Source organism: Rhineura floridana, chromosome 3 (assembly GCF_030035675.1).
Source record: "Rhineura floridana isolate rRhiFlo1 chromosome 3, rRhiFlo1.hap2, whole genome shotgun sequence".
Lineage (NCBI taxonomy): Eukaryota > Metazoa > Chordata > Lepidosauria > Squamata > Rhineuridae > Rhineura > Rhineura floridana.
This window is the reverse complement of record NC_084482.1, coordinates 225,184,523-225,205,307: the sequence shown is the minus strand read 5'-3', so window position 1 is coordinate 225,205,307 and position 20,785 is coordinate 225,184,523. Positions and strand designations below refer to the sequence as shown.

Genomic DNA, 20,785 nt, shown 5'->3' with positions numbered 1-20,785 from the left:
TATTGTTTTCTTACTGAATTTTCACTTTAACCACATGAAACTATGTATACATGTAAATACATTTAGGCTGTGCGTATGGTATTGTAATTTAAAGGTGTAATTTTAATTTTGCTAGTTGTTTATGTCACTACTATTGCCATTACATTCAGTGTTATGTGGGAATTACGATTTACGAGTAACATTAGTACAAAAAACATTACTAAGGATTCTGTATGGTCTGGTACGGGAGGAGGTCCATGGGGGTGACACCATGAGTTACTGCACTGGGTGACAGCAACCCTAGTGACGCCACTAGTAGCTGTGAACTTTTCTTCTTTTTTAGTATTCTGAACTCTCCGCTGGAATCTTCTCAGAGAAACCAGCCCACCCTGAAAGGTCCTTACTGAGCTCCAGAACGAGACGGGGAGGGGAGAGGCAAACTCAGGGACCGCCCCGGGCGGCAAAAGCTGTAGCTACGCCACTGGTCGGGTGGGAGCAATTCCACAACGGAGCAGAGAGACATACCAGGGCAGGGTTTCCCACTGGAACACGAGAGCACCTCAAGTGGAGCGGGGCGGTTGCGAAGTGCTCTATGGACATAGCTGTAGGGGTGCCCGTGTTCGAAAAGGAACCTGAAGTGTCGCAAGTGAGTGGGAAAGGAGAGGAAAGCTCATAGAGAGGCAGGAAATTTAAAAAGTAGAGGTGGGACTTCAGCGAACACCCCTTCCTTTGTATTGCACGGCGGGAAATAGGCGTGGTAAGATTCCTTGTGGAAGAGAGGAAGGACGGTGGCCGGAGAGGCGAGAGGTAAAGATGCAAAAGTGGGGGTGATGAGACTGGGGGGGCAGGAGGACAAAGACCCCTTCCAGAAAGCCCCCCTCCCCTCTCCGAGCCCATAGACAGGGTCCGGGTCCACGCACCCCACCTGAAAAACTGCTGCATGATGGCGCAAGACTCCTTGAAGTCGTCCCCCCCAGCAGAGATCAACCCCCCAAATTCAACTGGAAATGTTCTGCAGGGGAACTGCAGGGCGCCTTTCTGCAGAGGAAAAAGCCTTGCAAGGCTGGGGGGGGGGAAGGAGGAGATCGATCTCTCCAAAAAGGGGGGGAGGAAGGGACCCCCTCCCAAGGAATCCATGTTGGTCTGCTCGCAAAGCCCCCCCCCCTGTGCCCATTTGCAGAGCTAGAATTGGAGGGTCTTTCTGCCCCCCCCCAGCTCTCTCCAGTCTCCATGGGACGGGTTGGATGGGACTGCCAGTCCAGAAGGGAAAGCCTTTGGCTAGGGGGGGAGAGGACGGGGGAGACAGGGTTGTGCTGTTTCCCTTGTTGAGCAGAAAACCTATAGGTGCTTTAGAATTTATTCACTCGAAGCTGAATCATTTTGTCTTTGCTGTTATGTCTCTCTCTCTGTCTATATAGGTGCCCAGAACAAGCTCTTACTCTTTTAGTTTCTCAGAATGTCCCTTTAAGATTCCTGTTCCTTTCGGTTTCTGTATTCTCCCTGCTAAGTATGTAGATCAAAGGTGAGGGATAATTGCTTGTTCGCCCTAGAGGACTTCCTTGTTTATTCATCAAGCTGGCACCTCTGTCTCTTAAGAACATAAGAAGAGCCTGCTGGATCAGGCCAGTGGCCCATCTAGTCCAGCATCCTGTTCTCACAGTGGCCAGCCAGGTGCCTGGGGGAAGCCCGCAAGGAGGACCCGAGTGCAAGAACACTCTCCCCTCCTGAGGCTTCCGGCAACTGGTTTTCAGAAGCATGCTGCCTCTGACTAGGGTGGCAGAGCACAGCTATCACGGCTAGTAGCCATTGATAGCCCTGTCCTCCATGAATTGGTCTAATCTTCTTTTAAAGCCATCCAAGCTGGTGGCCATTACTGCATCTTGTGGGAGCAAATTCCATAGTTTAACTATGCGCTGAGTAAAGAAGTACTTCCTTTTGTCTGTCCTGAGTCTTCCAACATTCAGCTTCTTTGAATGTCCACGAGTTCTAGTATTATGAGAGAGGGAGAAGAACTTTTCTCTATCCACTTTCTCAATGCCATGCATAATTTTATACACTTCTATCATGTCTCCTCTGACCCGCCTTTTCTCTAAACTAAAAAGCCCCAAATGCTGCAACCTTTCCTCATAAGGGAGTTGCTCCATCCCCTTGATCATTCTGGTTGCCCTCTTCTGAACCTTTTCCAACTCTATAATATCCTTTTTGAGATGAGGCGACCAGAACTGTACACAGTATTCCAAATGCGGCCGCACCATAGATTTATACAATGGCATGATGATATCGGCTGTTTTATTTTCAATACCTTTCCTAATTATCGCTAGCATGGAATTTGCCTTTTTCACAGCTGCCGCACACTGGGTCGACATTTTCATCGTGCTGTCCACTACAACCCCGAGGTCTCTCTCCTGGTCGGTCACCGCCAGTTCAGACCCCATGAGCGTATATGTGAAATTCAGATTTTTGGCTCCAATATGCATAATTTTACACTTGTTTATATTGAATTGCATTTGCCATTTTTCCGCCCATTCACTCAGTTTGGAGAGGTCTTTTTGGAGCTCTTCGCAATCCCTTTTTGTTTTAACAACCCTGAACAATTTAGTGTCGTCAGCAAACTTGGCCACTTCACTGCTCACTCCTAATTCTAGGTCATTAATGAACAAGTTGAAAAGTACAGGTCCCAATACCGATCACTGAGGGACTCCACTTTCTACAGCCCTCCATTGGGAGAACTGTCCGTTTATTCCTACTCTCTGCTCTCTGCTTCTCAACCAATTCCTTATCCACAAGAGGACCTCTCCTCTTATTCCATGACTGCTAAGCTTCCTCAGAAGTCTTTGGTAGAGGTACCTTGTCAAAAGCTTTTTGAAAGTCTAAGTACACTATGTCCACTGGATCACCTCTATCTATATGCTTGTTGACACTCTCAAAGAATTCTAATAGGTTACTGAGACAGGACTTTCCCTTGCAGAAGCCATGCTGGCTCTGCTTCAGCAAGGCTTGTTCTTCTATGTGCTTAGTTAATCTAGCTTTAATAATACTTTCTACCAGTTTTCCAGGGACAGAAGTTAAGCTAACTGGCCTGTAATTTCCGGGATCCCCTCTGGATCCCTTTTTGAAGATTGGTGTTACATTTGCCACTTTCCAGTCCTCAGGCACGGAGGAGGACCCGAGGGACAAGTTACATATTTTAGTTAGCAGATCAGCAATTTCACCTTTGAGTTCTTTGAGAACTCTCGGGTGGATGCCATCCGGGCCCGGTGATTTGTCAGTTTTTATATTGTCCATTAAGCCTAGAACTTCCTCTCTCGTTACCACTATTTGTCTCAGTTCCTCAGAATCCCTTCCTGCAAATGTTAGTTCAGGTTCAGGGATCTGCCCTATATCTTCCACTGTGAAGACAGATGCAAAGAATTCATTTAGCTTCTCTGCAATCTCCTTATCGTTCTTTAGTACACCTTTGACTCCCTTATCATCCAAGGGTCCAATCGCCTCCCTAGATGGTCTCCTGCTTTGAATGTATTTATAGAATTTTTTGTTGTTGGTTTTTATGTTCTTAGCAATGTCTCAAATTCTTTTTTAGCATCCCTTATTGTCTTCTTGCATTTCTTTTGCCAGAGTTTGTGTTCCTTTTTATTTTCTTCATTTGGACAAGACTTCCATTTTCTGAAGGAAGACTTTTTGCCTCTAAGAGCTTCCTTGACTTTGCTCGTTAACCATGCTGGCATCTTCTTGGCCCTGGCGGTACCTTTTCTGATCTGCGATATGCACTCCAGTTGAGCTTCTGATATAGTGTTTTTAAACAACTTCCAAGCATTGTCGAGCGATGTGACCCTCTGGACTTTGTTTTTCAGCTTTCGTTTTACCAATCCCCTCATTTTTGTGAAGTTTCCTCTTTTGAAGTCAAATGTGACCGTGTTGGATTTTCTTGGCAATTGGCCAGTTACATGTATGTTTAATTTAATAGCACTGTGGTCACTGCTCCCAATCGGTTCAACAACACTTACATCTCGCACCAGGTCCCGGTCCCCACTGAGGATTAAGTCCAGGGTTGCCGTCCCTCTGGTCAGTTCCATGACCAACTGATCTAGGGAATAGTCATTTAGAATATCTAGAAACTTTGCATCTTTGTCATGACTGGAACACATATGCAGCCAGTCTATGTCCGGGTAGTTGAAGTCACCCATTACTACCACATTTCCTAGTTTGGATGCTTCCTCAATTTCATATCTCATCTCAAGGTCTCCCTGAGCATTTTGATCAGGGGGACGATAGATCGTTCCCAGTATTAAGTCCCTCCTGGGGCACGGTATCACCACCCACAACGATTCTGTGGAGGAGTCCGCCTCTTCAAAGTCCTTACAGATTAGTAAATGTCAGCTTGATGGGAGAATGAATGGAATGTGATATCTCCTTCCATCCTTGAAGGCAGTACTCTGTGTAATTCTTCCTCATTTTTACTATCTATACGTGCGTCTTTGATGTTTATTTACTGTACCCAAAGTCCTATCTAGTACTGTGGAGTTCTGAATAAAGTTGTCTGTCTGACCAAATTTACCTGTCTGTGGTTGCTTGGAGCTTATAGAACCTTTGATCAAAGTATATGTTTGTGTGTGTATTTTCCTTCCTAATGTGGGTTCAATCCAGCCCCTTGCCAAACCTGGTGGAAGGAGGCACAGCGAGGTCTCACTTAGATCTTGCCCAACACCCTCCTGGGGGGCCTCTGGATTTTCTATACCTGAAAAAGAAGAAGTGTGTGGTCAGTTTCCCCCCACCCTGCTTGGCCAGGAAAATGGGGGAGGGTGATGGTGGTTGTCTTGAAACTGAGCAGGCACCCCCCCCCTGCCAAAAGCCTCAAGGCAGAGGCTAAAGGGAATGAAGTCAATACTCCCCTTCCTTCGGTTCTATTGGGTTTGCAGCTGCAGCTCCCTGGTAAGGGGAGGGGCTCTCTGTGCTGTGGGGGAAAAGTTGTTGTTGTTTTTTGAAAAATTGGTCCTTAAACTTCACTCCTTAGAGCGAATAGAGTGAGGCCAATTTTTTTTTTAAAAATGAAAGGTTTATTTATATCAAAACAGAGATTGATTACTTCAAGAACATATAAACTCAGCTGTATCTGAGTATCACTAATTATCATTGGTTGATTTATATCCTGCTTATGGCTATGGGGCATAATAAATAAATAAATAAATATCCCAAAAGAATGCAAAACTGAAATATGACAGAAGAGCAAATGCATGGAAAAGAACAATATGAAATTGGCAAAGGAAAATAATTCACCAAACAGCCGCTGACAAAGCATGTATATTTCTAAGCCATAGACTGCATCCTCCAAAACTGTCCACCAGCTGCATGACCTAAACATTAATTCTGGCAACCTCTCTCTCTCTCTCTATATATATTCATTAATAGGCAAAAAACCTTGTGGTTTAAGAGCATACTTATAGCCCACAGCTATTTCTATCAAACTTTAAAAAGCAGGGGAATTGGGCAGCTATAGTGAATGCACCAGGGGAGCAGGAGATCTGACCTCCTCTCTGAGATATTGTACTGCCCTACAAATCTGTCAGAATGCAAACACAATTTGGGTTGGTCTTTCACAGTCCAATCCACTTGCTGTGTAGCTTGCAAGAATTTGGTAACATGTGCCTCTGAGCATATGGTGAGTGGTGGCAACACCTGCAATCAGCCCAAAGAATAGAAAGAAGACATGTGCTGTGCTGATCTTGTTTTAGCAGGGAGGAAGCAACATTATTAAGACCGTTGATACAGTTCAGATGGTCACTTTAAATATGTCCGATTTACTTTGCAATTTTAGTGAAGTTTCCTATAGGAAATCATCACAGATGGAGTAACAAATCCTATAGAACAATAGAATTGGAAGGGGCTGATAAGGCCATCGAGTTCAACCCCTAGCTCAATCCAGGAATCCAAATTAAAGCATACCTGACAGGTGGCTGCCTAGCTGCTTCTTGAACGCCTCCAGTGTTGGAGAGCCCACCACCTCCCGAAGACATTGGCTCCATTGTCATACTGCTCTAACAGAAGTTTTTTCTGATGTTCAGTCAAAATCTGGCTTCCTGTAGCTTAAGCCCATTATTCTGTGTCCTGTACTCTGAGACGATCGAGTAAAGATTCCGGCCCTCCTCTGTGTGGCAGCCTTTCATGTACTTGAAGAGTGCTATCATATCTCCCCTCAGTCTTCTCTTCTCCAGGCTAAACATGCCCAGTTCTTCCAGTCTCTTCTCATAGGGCTTTGTTTCTAATCCCCTGATCATCCTTGTTGCCCTCCTCTGAACCCGTTTTAGTTTGCATCCTTCTTAATGTGTGGTGTCCAGAACTGGATGCAATACTAAAGATGAGGCCTAAGCAGTGCTGAATAGAGGGGAACCCATACTTCATGTGATTTGGAAACAACTTTCGTTAATGCAGCCTAAAGTAGCATTTGCCTTTTACGTAGCCACATAACAGCTGCAGCACTAGGGGACTGAAGAAGACCTGCCCTGGGTGTGAGTATCTGAGCATCTGGGTGCTTGCTGCTCGCTCCTTTGGGGTGCTATCTCTCAAGACAGCTGAAGTTCCTGATAAGCGCTGGGACCCCCTGCTGGACTCTGTCTCCAGAGAGAGTCTGCAGTTAATCTTGCAGCCTCTTGCATCAGCTACTGGCTGGGTCAGGAGGCATCAAAGCCCAGTTGCCTTTGGTCGGCAGGTCTGCTGCTGGCAGGGTCGCCACCGAAGGGGTGACACCAAAGGGAGTGCCCCTTGGGGAGTCCTGAGAGCGAGGGTGCTACCCCCTTCTATTACCATTACCTTTTTGTTTTTAATTTGTTTTCTGTTAAACCAATCTAGAGGAGATTGGTGGTTGGGAGGGCGTGTGGGGCATGTGTAGTTCCTGCACTGGGTGGGAGCCTGTGCAGTGAACTGAATGGTAGGAGAAAGTCACCAGATGCCTTCAGAGTGAGAGTCTGTAACTGGCACAAGGCTGGCCCTCCCTGGGAGTGAGACAGGAGGGGGAGTAGATGGGCCCCGTGTGAAAAGTTTGAATGGGTGTGACTGTTCCCAATTCTCACAGAGGCCTACTGGGATAATTGGCTCCAGCAGGCTTTGTTGGTGGGCTCGTGTTGGGTCCATATCAGGTCTTTAGGAGGAATCTTAGTATGGAGGAACATGGGTGATGCCACTCCAATTTTAGAGGTCACGGGCAGAGGGTAATATAGCCATGGGGATGTGGTGAATCACCATAGAAGACGAGAGCAAGGCTATCTGCGCCTTGTTCCTTGCTGCCACTCCTCTCATGGATGGGTTCCTCGTTCATCATCTGCTGTGCCCACTGGACTGTGTGTGCTATTGTTTAATGCCAGATCGGTACACAATAAAACCACTCTCATTCATAATTTGATTGTGGATGAAGGTGCTGATTTGGTGTGCATTACGGAGACCTGGGTGGGTGAGCTGGGAGGAGTTGATCTGACCCAGCTTTGCCCACCTGGGCAGGCATGTTTGGCCGTATGGTGCTGTGGGCCCGGGGCATGCTCAAACCTTAAGTTAAGCGGATATCCTCAGGATTCCAAAGAGGCAAGTGCTAAAGACCAGACTCTCTGCTTCTTGGAGCCCCTAGCAAAACAGCTAAATAGTAGCACATATCCCAAAGGCCAAGGTACCTGGTTTTACACCACAAGGCTTACGAAAGAACACACACCAGTCAACATGAGGTGGCTTTATTAAAAATATAAGTGCATTTAAAAGAGCAGCATGAAAATCCTGAAACCTGGAACACCCCTGCAACAAAACTTATTCCTAACGCTAATACATGCTAGCAGAGCTTAGGATAGGACAGACCTGACCTCACCAGAACACATTGCCTGAGATGTAGTGCCAGGGATGATGCGGGGCAACTAGATAAAGAAAGTTCTGAGTTCCATAGGGAAAGGCTTGGTAGTAACAGCTGAGGGGCCTAATAGCCAATCAGGAGACCCCTGGAAGGTGCAATATTCCAGGGCCTTTTCCTGCCTTCTAATAGGTGCGCTCCTACAGCTAGCTAAGGGTGGTGACTTTGAGTGTGTGCAGGTGTCTTAATCCTGAGCTCATGGCTCCTCTAGTGAGGAAAAATGGCTTATATTACCCATAAGGCTTCCAGGAGCAAGATGTTACCCACAATTCTTCATGGCAGAGCCATGTTTTCAGGCCAGAGGAAGAGGTTGTCTTGACAAAGCCCACAGTGGCCGCCCCTCTGGTCGGTTCCATGACCATCTGTTCTAGGGCACAGTTATTTAGGATATGTAGAAAGTTTGATCACGACAGGAACGCACATGTAGCCAGTTAATGTAAGGGTAGTTGAAGTCACCCATGGCTACATTTCCTGTTTTGGATACTCCTTTGATTTAATTTTCATCTCTCGTTCACTCTTTTCAGGCCAAAGGAACAGGACCACGTGTTGTAGTGCATAGTTATTTTGGTTATGTAGAAATTGTGACAGGAATGCACGTGTAGCCAGAACATGAGGGTAGTTGAAGTCACCCATGGCTACATTTTCTTTTTTGATTTCATTTTCATCTCAAGTTGATGCTTGAGTATTTTGACCAGGGGGCCAATGACACATCCCCAGTGAGAAATTACAAGGCATTACAGATGTACAGTGCCTTGAACAAGTATTTGCCCTTTGACTGATTCTTTGCGTGGTTACGTATTCTTGGCACTGAATGTTGTCAGATCTTGAATCCAAATACTAAGGAAAAGGGAACCTGCGTGAACAATCAACACAAAATTTTGATACTAATTTCATTTATCTCTTAAAGAAAGTTAAGCAACACCCAGTGCCCTGTGTGAAGAAGTAATTAACCTCTTAGATTCGAAACCTGGTTTGGCCACTTTTAGCAGCAATGACTACAACCAAATGATTCCTGTAGTTCCTGATCAGTCTCACAGTGCTGTGGTGGAATTTCAGCCCACTCTTCCATGCAGAACTGCTTTCATTCAGTGACATTTGTGGGTTTTCGAGCATGAACTGCTCCTTTCAGGTCCCGCCACAACATCTCAATGGGGTTTAGGTCTAGACTTTGACTAGGCCATTCCAAAATGTTCAATTTCATCTTCTTCGATCATTCTGATGAAGACTTGTTTGTGTGTTTTGGATCATTGTCTTGCTGCGTGACCCAGCTGTGCATCACCTTGAGCTCACGGATGGACGGCTTGACATTGTCCTGTAGAATTTGCTGATTCAATGAAGAATTCATGGTTCCTTCAATGATGGCAAGTTGTCCAGGTCCCGTTGCCACAAAGCATCCTTGATGATTGCTTGCTTGACCGTTGGTATGAGGGTCTTCATGTGCAATACAGATTTTGGATTTTGCCAGATATAACGGGGCCCATGTCGCCCAAATAGTTCCATCTTTGACTCATCTGCCCATAGAACATTGTTCCAGAACTCTTCAGGATTATCCAGGGGCTTTTTGGCAAACAATGTTCAATGGAGAGAGTAGTCAAAGATGGAACTTTTTTGGCGACGTGGGCCCTGTTAAGTCCACATGTTGGATTGATGCAGAGCTCCCCGAAAGTCCTGATCTTTTTTTTTTTTTTTCCAATAATTTTTATTCAGATTTTCATAAAACATACAAGACAAAATCATAAAACATTCAAAGACAAAAAACAAAATCAAAAATAGTTAAACAAAAAGAAAAAAAGAAAAAAAGAAAAAAAAAAAAAAACAAAAATAAAAAATAAAGAGTAAAATATTGACTTCCCATTTGTCAAAGATCAAATCAGTTATAAGTCTATAATATATAGCAATCCTGTCTCTTAAGTCATATTATAAAATCACTTTCCTCCAGTAGTTATCTTACTTAATCATCAAATCTCATAAACATTACTTTATTCTTTCCACAAAAAGTCAAAGAGAGGTTTCAATTCTTTAAGAAATATATCTATCAATTTTTTTTTTCCAGATAAGCATATCGATTAATCCATCTCATTACTAATTATGATAATCTTATTGTCATAACCATAGTCAAAATAAACATTTCAATTAATCCATCACATCAGAATCTGTTAGGTTCAGTAATTTCAGTAGCCATTGTTCTATTATCTCTATTAGTTCCATTTTCCATCTTCCATCTTCAGTAGTCTTGTTAAGTCCAGTAATTTCAATATCCAATCTTCCATTATCAGTATTCCATAATAATCTTGCTGTCAAAGCCATAGTCATATAATAAGAGTCTGATGGGAATTACCTCTATCCCAAATATTTTCTTGCCATCCATTCTGAATAAGTTGCTGAAATACTGCTGTAAAATCATATCTCTGTTCTTTTTTTCAAAATACACTGGGTCATCTCTTAAAAGTTTTTCCATTGTCACATGGCTGCAGTTAATTCCATAGATTTTCTCTATATTGGGCTCCATCACATCATTCCAGTCCAGAAGATAATCCATGCCATTGATAACTTTATCTCTAGAATCTTCATTAATTTCTTCAGAGATAACATTGAGTTCCAAACAATAGATTTTATTTCTAAAGTCCATAGACTCCAAATCTTGTTCCTGTTCCACGTTTGTTCCAATCTCCGGGATCTCCTCTCTCACAGGGACCCCTATTCCAGTCTCCAGGGTCTCCTCTCTCACAGGGACCCCTATTCCAATCTCCGGGGTCTCCTCTCTCACAGGGACCCCTTCCAGGGTCACCTCTCTCACAGGGACCCTTATATCTTTAATCTCCTGCTTCATTTTACTCAATTCAATTTTCGTTATCTCAATCTCATTCATTATTCTCTGAAACATAGTTATTTCCAGATTCTCAGCCACTTTCTTAATTGCCATTTTAAAAGAAAAATATAGGAAAACCACTTCTTATTTCAGCAACAATTGGGTTAATACTCCAAACTTGGTGACATCACAGTATAAACAGAGCAGACAGCCTTATCTCTCCAATAGTTAAGTAAACAAAATGCAGTTCCCAGGATCGAAGCAATTAATGGCAATCGTCAAGAAACAGATTCGTCAAAATAAAATAGACCAAAAAGAGAGTAGTCTCAAAACAGTATAATATTTTTCAAAATAAAAATCTGGAATAGAAATCCCTCTTCTGTGTGTATCTTTAGAATGCAAATCCAGGACAGCTTTTTGCAACAAAAACAGAGATAAGCTATTAATTAGTGCGTAGCAGAGAGAAGTTACGGCTCCCCAGTGAGATGTCAAAAACCGATCAATCTGGCAAATCTCTTTTAAACAGCAACAATTTAAGTCAAGTAAAAGAAAAATATAGAAAGAAGGGTGCTTGCCTGTTAGTGCGTTCTCTCTTAGAAGATAAGATGAACGTTCGCTTTAACAGATAGAGCTTGCTGTTGAAAATCCGTCCCACCTTCGTCGGCTGGACCTCGTCCCATAAATTAATGAGATCTGGTCGTCCCAACAAAAATAGGCTTTGAGGTTAATCTCTTCGTTTCTCCCTACCCGGGAGAAGTTTAATCAGTCAAAAAAAAAAGAAAAAACTGACTGATATATCTGAATAAGCTTCTTTTGAGGCAGGAGCCCGTCTCAAAAGCAGGCACAGGCTAAGTCACCCTTCCCGGAAGTCTCCCGAAAGTCCTGATCTTGACTGGCTGGAACTTGACCCTTATTGAGGCAGATTATAAATACATCAATAAATAAATGCATGTATTTGCGATGCAGTCCTGGCAGCCAGAGCTGTAGGCTTCAAAAGCACCAGCCTACCACAACACTCATTCAGCTTATCCAAAGCGCCAGTTCCTATCACTACCCTATTAAATCTCTGGCCTCAGAGCTGACTCCTCAATCCAAGAAATGCTTCTTAGTGTGGTGGACATTGCCTAAACTTTAGCTCCATTTCCTTTGGCTAGAGCCTTGGATTATGACACTTGCCTCTGGCTTCCTCTCATCTCTCCTTCCTTCCTGCAACCTTTGGAGGTCACTTTTGCATCTGGCCTTGTTGGGTTGATGGGAAACTTCTCCCACATGCTGCTCTTGGCCTTTGTTGAGGCCTAAATGGGAGAGAATTTGTTCATTGAGGGACAGGTTATAAAAGGAACAGGAATTCCATTGATAAATGATGGCAAAATACCTGTCCTCCTTGGACCAGATTCAGAAGTTGCAACCAAAATACAGACATGAATGAGTATGAGTGAATAACCCTCCCAGTACAGCACCCCACACAAATCTGTGTAGCATTGGTCTTGGGTCTCCACTGTGTTTGTATGTGACCACCTATTCTTTTGACTCTGACCAAATCTGTGGCTCTTTGAACGTAGAGAAGCAAGTCCATGGGTTTGATCCCTGACCCAATTATTTGTCTCTGCCTTGAACTCCTAACAGGTTTTTCTTTTTCTTTCTTATTTGCCCAAACAGGTGAAGGAGAAAAAGCATTATGTGGAGCCCTTTGTGGTGTGTTTGGAAACAAGCAAGTATGAAGTAGGAACAGAGATGTCTGGGAATCGAAGGGGACTACAGTAAAAGGCACAAGAAAAATCAAACAAAGAAGAAATCTTGTACTTTGCAGACCACTGTTGTCAATGAACTGTTGATCCACTAGGAAAATCACAAAGGGATAAGAAAGGGGAAGTGTCCGGGGGACTGGATATTAAAAAATAAACCAAAGTTTTTTTAAAAAAATCCAAAACCCACAGAGGGGAGAAACCACATGAATGCATGGAGTGTGGAAAGTTTTTAAGACACCATCACCACCTTACTTCACATCAAAGAACCAATACAGGACAGAAAGCATATGAGTGCATTTAACATGGAAAGAGGTACAATGTGAGTTCTCACCTTACTTGGCATCAAAGAACCCACACGGGAGAAACAATATAAATGCATGGAATGTGGAAAGTTTTTCCGTCAAAGTGGACACCTTACTTCACATCAAAGAACCCACACAGGCATGAAATCCACACAGTGTGGAAAAAGCTTCACTCGGAAGGACTGCCTTACTCAACATAAAGTAAGCACACAGAGGAGGAATTGCATGAATGCATGGAGTGTAGAAAGAGCTTCACTATGAGAAGCAAACTTACTTTACATCTAAGAACCTACACAGGAGAGAAACCATATAAATGCATTGAGTGTGGAAAAAGTTTCAGTCGCAGCCAAAGCCTTAGGTCACATCACAGAACCCACACAGGGGAGAAGCCATATAAGTGTCTGGAGTGTGGAAAGAGTTTCAGTCGTAATGATAGCCTCAGTTTCCATCAAAGAACACACACAGGAGAGAAACCATATAAATGTATGGAGTGTGGCAAGAGCTTCAGCGGTAGAAAAGAGCTAACTGTACATGAAAGAACCCACACAGGGGAGAAGCCATATACATGTATGGAGTGTGGGAAAAGTTTCATTCAGCGCCAACAACTTAATTCACATCACAGAACCCACACAGGGGAGAAGCCATATACATGTATGGAGTGTGGAAAGAGTTTCAGTCATAGTGGAAGCTTTACTTTACATCAAAGAACACACACAGGAGAGAAACCATATAAATGCATTGAGTGTGGAAAAAGTTTCAGTCGCAGCCAAAGCCTTAGGTCACATCACAGAACCCACACAGGGGAGAAGCCATATAAGTGTCTGGAGTGTGGAAAGAGTTTCAGTCGTAATGATAGCCTCAGTTTCCATCAAAGAACCCACACAGGAGAGAAGCCATATAAATGTATGGAGTGTGGAAAGACCTTTAGTGAGAGCGGCAAACTTACTTTGCATCAAAGAACCCACACAGGAGAGAAACCATATCAATGCATGCAGTGTGGCAAGCGTTTCAGTTGTAGAAAAGGTCTAAATGTCCATGAAATAACCCACACAGGAGAAAAACCGTACCAATGCACAGAGTGTGGAAAAAGTTTCAGTCAGAGTGGAAGCTTTACTTTACATCAACGAACCCACACAGGAGAAAAACCATATAAATGTATGGAATGTGGAAAGACCTTTAACGACAGCGGCAAACTTAATTTGCATCAAAGAACCCACACAGGAGAGAAACCATATCAATGCATGCAGTGTGAAAAGAGCTTCAGAGATAGTAGACACCTTTCCTCCCATCAAAGAATCCACACAGGAGAGAAACCATACAAATGCAGAGAATGTGGAAAAAGTTTCAGTCACAGCCAACACCTTTCTTCACATCGTAGAACCCACACAGGGGAGAAGCCATATACATGTATGGAGTGTGGAAAAAGTTTCAGTCAGAGTGGAAGCTTTACTTTACATCAAAGAATCCACACAGGAGAAAAACCATATAAATGCATAGAGTGTGGAAAGAGCTTCAGTGGTAGAAAATACCTAACTGTACATGAAAGAACCCACACAGGAGAAAAACCATATAAATGTACAGAGTGTGGAAAAGGTTTCAGTCAGAGCCAACACCTGACTTTACATCAAAGAGCCCACACAGGAGAAAAACCATATGAATGCATGCAGTGTGGGAAAAGTTTCACTCAGAGCCAAAACCTTACTTCACATCACAGAACCCACACAGGAGAGAAGCCGTATAAATGCATAGAGTGTGGGAAAAGTTTCAGTTGGAGTCAACACCTTACTTCACATCACAGAACCCACACAGGAGATAAGCCACATAAGTGTCTGGAGTGTGGAAAGAGTTTCAGTCGTAATGATAGTCTTACTTTACATCAAAGAGTCCACACAGGAGAGAAACCATATAAATGTATGGAATGTGGAAAGAGTTTCAGTCGTAATGATAGTCTTACTTTACATCAAAGAATCCACACAGGAGAAAAACCATATAAATGCATAGAGTGTGGCAAGAGCTTCAGTGGCAGAAAAGATCTAACTGTACATGAAAGAACCCACACAGAAGAAAAACCATATAAATGTACAGAGTGTGGAAAAAGTTTCAGTCGGAGTGCAACCCTTACCACACATCAAAGAACCCACACAGGAGAAAAACCATATAAATGTATGGAATGTGGAAAGACCTTTAGTGTGAGATGCAACCTTACTTCACATCAAGGAACCCACACAGGAGAGAAAGTGTATGGAATGAGGAAAGAGCTTGAGTGCAAGGTGTAAACATACTTCACATCAAAGAACCCACACAGGGAAGAAACCTTTTAAATATGGAGTGTGGAAAATGCTTCAGTCAGAGTGAGCAGCTTACTCAACATCAAAGAACCTACAGGGAGAACTCTAAAAATTTATTGGCTGTGGAAAGGTTCAGTGTGAGCTCTTACCTTGATTTGCATCATCAGCGACATCTTACCGCACCCCAAAAAACTGACACTGACGCAGGGAAGAAAGCAATTGTGTGGAATGTGAAAAGGGCTTCATTCCTAGCAAAAGTGTTACTTTACATGAAATGAAGTGGCTACATCATGGCCCTTCCTTCAGAGTATGGCCTTGCAACATTATATCTGCTCCTAGAAACTACTGACATGGATATTTTGAACCCAGTGCCCAGAGTATTGATTTGAGCAACAATGAAACCGAATTGACAGTCAGGTGAAGTCTGGGATAGGTGTGATACCTTTCCTTGGCCCTCCATTAATCCCTTCTACCCACCACCCACTTCCAACTGTCAACCTCTTAAATTTTCACCAGGACCCCTACTGTCATTCCATGCTCCCTTAATCTCCTCCCACACTCTGAGAGAGGATCTTCCCCCTCCAACATAAACAGTAAGCATGGCTCATTGGACTGTTTGTCCTTCGTAACAAAATGGTGTTGCATTTACTTACACTATTTAGAAAGATGCAAATCACTAAACCTCGATGTGGCTAGCATGACTAGGTTGCAGTCCACCCTGCTGGTGAAGGGCAGGTAATACATTTAATCATCCTCATCATCAGAAGTCATCCTGTGGTCTTATTTCCCGAATAAATGCGGGGACAGAGTTATCTTCTGGGATTGTTGCAGGGTTTGATCATTTTTCTTGTTTCTCTGTTGACTGGATCGTCATTCCTGATGAGCTGTTTCAGGTTAGGGTGTCATTCATAGACAAGAACATAAGAACATAAGAAGAGCCTGCTGGATCAGGCCAGTGGCCCATCTAGTCCAGCATCCTGTTCTCACATTGGCCAACCAGGTGCCTGGGGAAAGCCCGCAAGCAGGACCCGAGTGCAAGAACTCTCCTGAGGCTTCCGGCAACTGGTTTTCAGAAGCATGCTGCCTCTGACTAGGGTGGCAGAGCACAGCCATCATGGCTAGTAGCCATTGATAGCCCTGTCCTCCATGAATTTGTCTAATCTTCTTTTAAAGCCGTCCAAGCTGGTGGCCATTACTGCATCTTGTGGGAGCAAGTTCCATAGTTTAACTATGCGCTGAGTAAAGAAGTACTTCCTTTTGTCTGTCCTGAATCTTCCAACATTCAGCTTCTTTGAATGTCCACGAGTTCTAGTATTATGAGAGAGGGAGAAGAACTTTTCTCTATCCACTTTCTCAATGCCATGCATAATTTTATACACTTCTATCATGTCTCCTCTGACCCGCCTTTTCTCTAAACTAAAAAGCCCCAAATGCTGCAACCTTTCCTCGTAAGGGAGTCGCTCCATCCCCTTGATCATTCTGGTTGCCCTCTTCTGAACCTTTTCCAACTCTATAATATCCTTTTTGAGATGAGGCGACCAGAACTGTACACAGTATTCCAAATGCGGCCGCACCATAGATTTATACAACGGCATTATGATATCGGCTGTTTTATTTTCAATACCTTTCCTAATGATCGCTAGCATGGAATTTGCCTTTTTCACAGCTGCCGCACACTGGGTCGACATTTTCATCGTGCTGTCCACTACAACCCCGAGGTCTCTCTCCTGGTCGGTCACCGCCAGTTCAGACCCCATGAGCGTATATGTGAAATTCAGATTTTTTGCTCCAATATGCATAATTTTACACTTGTTTATATTGAATTGCATTTGCCATTTTTCCGCCCAGTCACTCAGTTTGGAGAGGTCTTTTTGGAGCTCTTCGCAATCCCTTTTTGTTTTAACAACCCTGAACAATTTAGTGTCGTCAGCAAACTTGGCCACTTCACTGCTCACTCCTAATTCTAGGTCATTAATGAACAAGTTGAAAAGTACAGGTCCCAATACCGATCACTGAGGGACTCCACTTTCTACAGCCCTCCATTGGGAGAACTGTCCGTTTATTCCTACTCTCTGCTTTCTGCTTCTTAACCAATTCCTTATCCACAAGAGGACCTCTCCTCTTATTCCATGACTGCTAAGCTTCCTCAGAAGCCTTTGGTGAGGTACCTTGTCAAACGCTTTTTGAAAGTCTAAGTACACTATGTCCACTGGATCACCTCTATCTATATGCTTGTTGACACTCTCAAAGAATTCTAATAGGTTACTGAGACAGGACTTTCCCTTGCAGAAGCCATGCTGGCTCTGCTTCAGCAAGGCTTGTTCTTCTATGTGCTTAGTTAATCTAGCTTTAATAATACTTTCTACCAGTTTTCCAGGGACAGAAGTTAAGAAGAAGCCTATCCCTGAAGCCCTGTGCGAGGGAGGTGGAATATTAAGATGATAGTTGGAATAGGAACAGTACTGAGAGAAGTTGATGATTTCTAGATTTATACTAAAAAACATTTGGAGGATGTGTTTTGTCAGCATATGAGAGACTTAGTGTATGACTTTGCGCTGGTCACTGTCTCTCAGCCTAACAGGGTTACAGGTTTGTTGTGAGGATAAAATTGGGAGTGGGAGAGCCATGTCTGTATGCCCCCTTGAGCTCCTTGGTGAAAAGGTGGGGTATAAATGGAATAAATAAATAAGTAAATAAACATGCATTCCTTTTTGAAACAAAAGCACAACCACATTATCTCTACAAGAGAAAGCAGATGACACCAAACCTATATTCTTGTGGTGCTGGCTGACTAGTTAAGGGTTAATGATACAAAATGGTTATTTGGTGCTTCTTAACTGGGGCTCATGGGTAGGAGATAGTGGTGAACTTGAGGTCCTGTCAGAGTTGGCATCCTCTACAGGTAAAAAGGAGGTAAACATTTAAATGTGTGCGACAGAAGAGGTGGCGGAGAGAGAGAAGGGACAGTTTTGCAGGTAGAAGTACGCAAGCAGAGCAAGGGCAAACTCTTAAGGAGGCTAAAAGGCCTCTTGGTCCTGGAGGGGCAGATCTAAGGATCTGTTGTGGCACAGCAGATCTTCACCTTGTCCAAGAATGGGAAACGTCGATCTAGCTCAGAATTCCTATTTCCATCCAGTGACAGACAGCTACAATGGAAAACCCCAAAGAGAACATCGGTAGAGTTAAGTTTCCAAGTGCAAATGTAATTAATCCCAAAATAAGAGGCTGTAATCTTGGCAGAGAATAGCTGTTCCATCTTTGTCCTTAGGGTGCTTTATTTGCATTCTGTTTTGTTTTTCCGTGTAATTGTTGCATTTTATCTTAACGGCAACCATTGTTCTTTATTTTTCCTCTTCCAACATGCCTTTTAAGTTGAAACGTATTCCAGTCTGCATCTGTGTTGGAATTGCTTTTTAATATGTTCTTAAACCTTCTTTTTAAAAATGTTTTAATCTTAGACAATGTCTTGAACGGTTTTTTTTAAGAAACGTTTTTAAAGATATTTTGTTTTAATGTGTTATAAAGTTTGTTTTTATTATGTTTTAAAGTTTTTAGTGCTTTGGGTTGCTGCCCTAGAGTCCTGCTGGGAGGAAGGGGGGGATATATATGAAATAATAAATAAATAAATAATTTTTTCCTTCTGCCCCAAGATGCTGTTAATCTCACTTTGCTTTCTTTATGTCTGCCCTGTGCATAATTCTGACACTGCAGATGCTGTTGGGCTCCAACTCTTATCGTCCCTTCCCATTGGCTGTGCTGGCTGGGGCTGATGGGAGGTGGGGTCCAATAACATTTCAAGGGCCAGACGTTCCCCACCTCACCTGAGGCTGTTCAGTGTGGCCAGAGAGGCACACAGATAACTAGAGAATGAAGTGGGTGACTAAGAACTGACTGGGTCCATCTGGTGAGTAAGCTGAGATGGAGCAGTTCGCTTGAGTGTTGAGGATGAGCAGGTTGGGAGAGAAGTGAGGTTACCTTGTATTTAATGTTTGACTTTTGTTTATAATTTTAATGTATATTTAATGTTACTGTAGGGCCCCACTCATAAGGCAGGTTAGGTTCCAGAACCCCACCGAAAAGTGGAACATAGCCCATCTAGACAGAGAGAGAGCGAGACAGCTGACCGTGCCGCCACTCCCAGAGGAGGAGAAGAAGGGGGCGGAGGTTGGTGTAGAGAGTATAAGGTGGCTGTTGAGAGAGTGAAATAGGAGTTCTGATGCAATTATTAAGAAGTAAAGTACATAAGAGAACATATATGAAACCATACGCTTGTAAGCAAAGTCTTAAGTAATCTTGTTATTTCTAATGCTTAATAAATATTTCTTGGTTTACAGAAAGTCTGATTCTTCAGCTGGGATACACAATCCAGGGGGAGTCGCAAAGTAACCAAGGCTGAAAAGTAATTGTATCAAATGGTGGCAGCGGAGGAGGAAAATATATTGTATCCAGTACCACAGAGAAACCCAGAGCTGTAAGCTTAAGAGGCAAGAGGCTGCAAGGGGGTTTGGGAATTACCTATACCCATAGACACAAGAAGCCAGACAGAGACTAAGGCACAGTCTATAGCCTATAAGGAATACAGAGTGTTGGGTAGTGTGGCCTAGCAGGGGGATCTTTTGAGATCTGTGCTAGTGCGGTGAAAGGTAAAAATAAACCTGATGTTCCTGACTGGGGGTGACCAGAGGTGGGCTGCACATCATAAGGTGGGCCTGACAGTGGTATGACATCACTAGTGGTCACAGGCGGGGAAGGACGTCACGGGCTCATGCTGTATTAGCAGAACACTGAAAAGCAGGGCGCTAAAAAGTGGGGCCCTACTGTATTCGCTTAGGGGCTTTGACAATTAAGCAGTATACACACTTGAATTTTAAACAATTGAAGCAGATCTAGGTTTGTCTTTAAGCCTTTGCTGCTGGTCTTCCCTGGTGGAGGCACAATTTCTGCTTCTTCTGCTGTCCTGTAGAAAACAATCCAGGTCTCTAGGAATTTAGCTTAACTGTAACTGAGGGTCATAATCCCCTGAATGTTTTATTTGCTCTTGACCAGACCTGACCCTTCTTAGCTTCAGCAGGGAGCTGGCCTGATGTTCCTTCAGACCATAGCTTCTCTGTCTCCATTCCATCTGAATCAGGAGAGGCTGTGAAGGTGTTGGACCAATGTCTGGAAAAAATGATGGGCTGGATGAGGGTCTGTAAAAGGCATCTGAATCATAGTGAGATGGAAGTGCTCTTGGTGGGTGGTTGCTGTGTCCAGGAATTAGGAGTACAACCTGTCCTGGGAAAGGTTGCTCTCCCCCTGAAGGAACAGGTTTGAAGTCAGGGAGTGGCTTCTGTAGCTAGGAGCACTTATGACCAACAAGTAGTTCGCCACCTGCAACCATTCATCGACTGGGATAGCCTGGCCTCATTAATCCATACAATGGCGACCTCCTTTCTGGAGTACTGTAATGTGCTTTGTGTGGGGATGCCCTTGAAGACGGTCCACAGTCTGCAGCTAGTACGTGTCCTGCCCAGAGCCGAAAGAATGAGGCTGGAGCGTGTGTGCAAGTAAATCTCATTTTATTAGAGTAATGGATACATCAAAAGCATTGAGCTTCATAGGAAACCCTATGCTAACTCACTAAAGTCCCTAACTAAACTCTAGACATGCTCTGCAGCGTGTGAAGGAAGTTGACTCAGCGACCCCCCCGTGGGAGCGGCAGGCTTATATAGGAAATGTTTTCGAACGTAATCTCTGACTCCTTCGTAACTCCTGTCTTTGCCCTGTCCGTTTCTCAC

General features: G+C 43.6%; 1 protein-coding gene across 1 annotated transcript; it reads left to right on the top strand.

Annotated features, from left to right (window-relative positions):
- The first annotated feature begins 714 nt into the window (after positions 1 to 714).
- LOC133381769 (zinc finger protein 850-like) lies at positions 715 to 16,297 on the top strand. The gene is made up of 2 exons (XM_061621191.1): positions 715 to 786; positions 12,330 to 16,297. Exon 2 carries the CDS (start codon positions 12,954 to 12,956, stop codon positions 14,994 to 14,996), a length of 2,043 nt encoding a protein of 680 aa, XP_061477175.1. The 5' UTR covers positions 715 to 786; positions 12,330 to 12,953; the 3' UTR covers positions 14,997 to 16,297.
- The last annotated feature ends 4,488 nt before the right edge of the window (positions 16,298 to 20,785 follow it).

What these genes read in the sequence shown, in the direction of transcription:
- LOC133381769 (XM_061621191.1), top strand. Translation starts at nt 12,954, where the DNA reads ATGGAGTGTAGAAAGAGCTTCACTATGAGAAGCAAACTTACTTTACAT.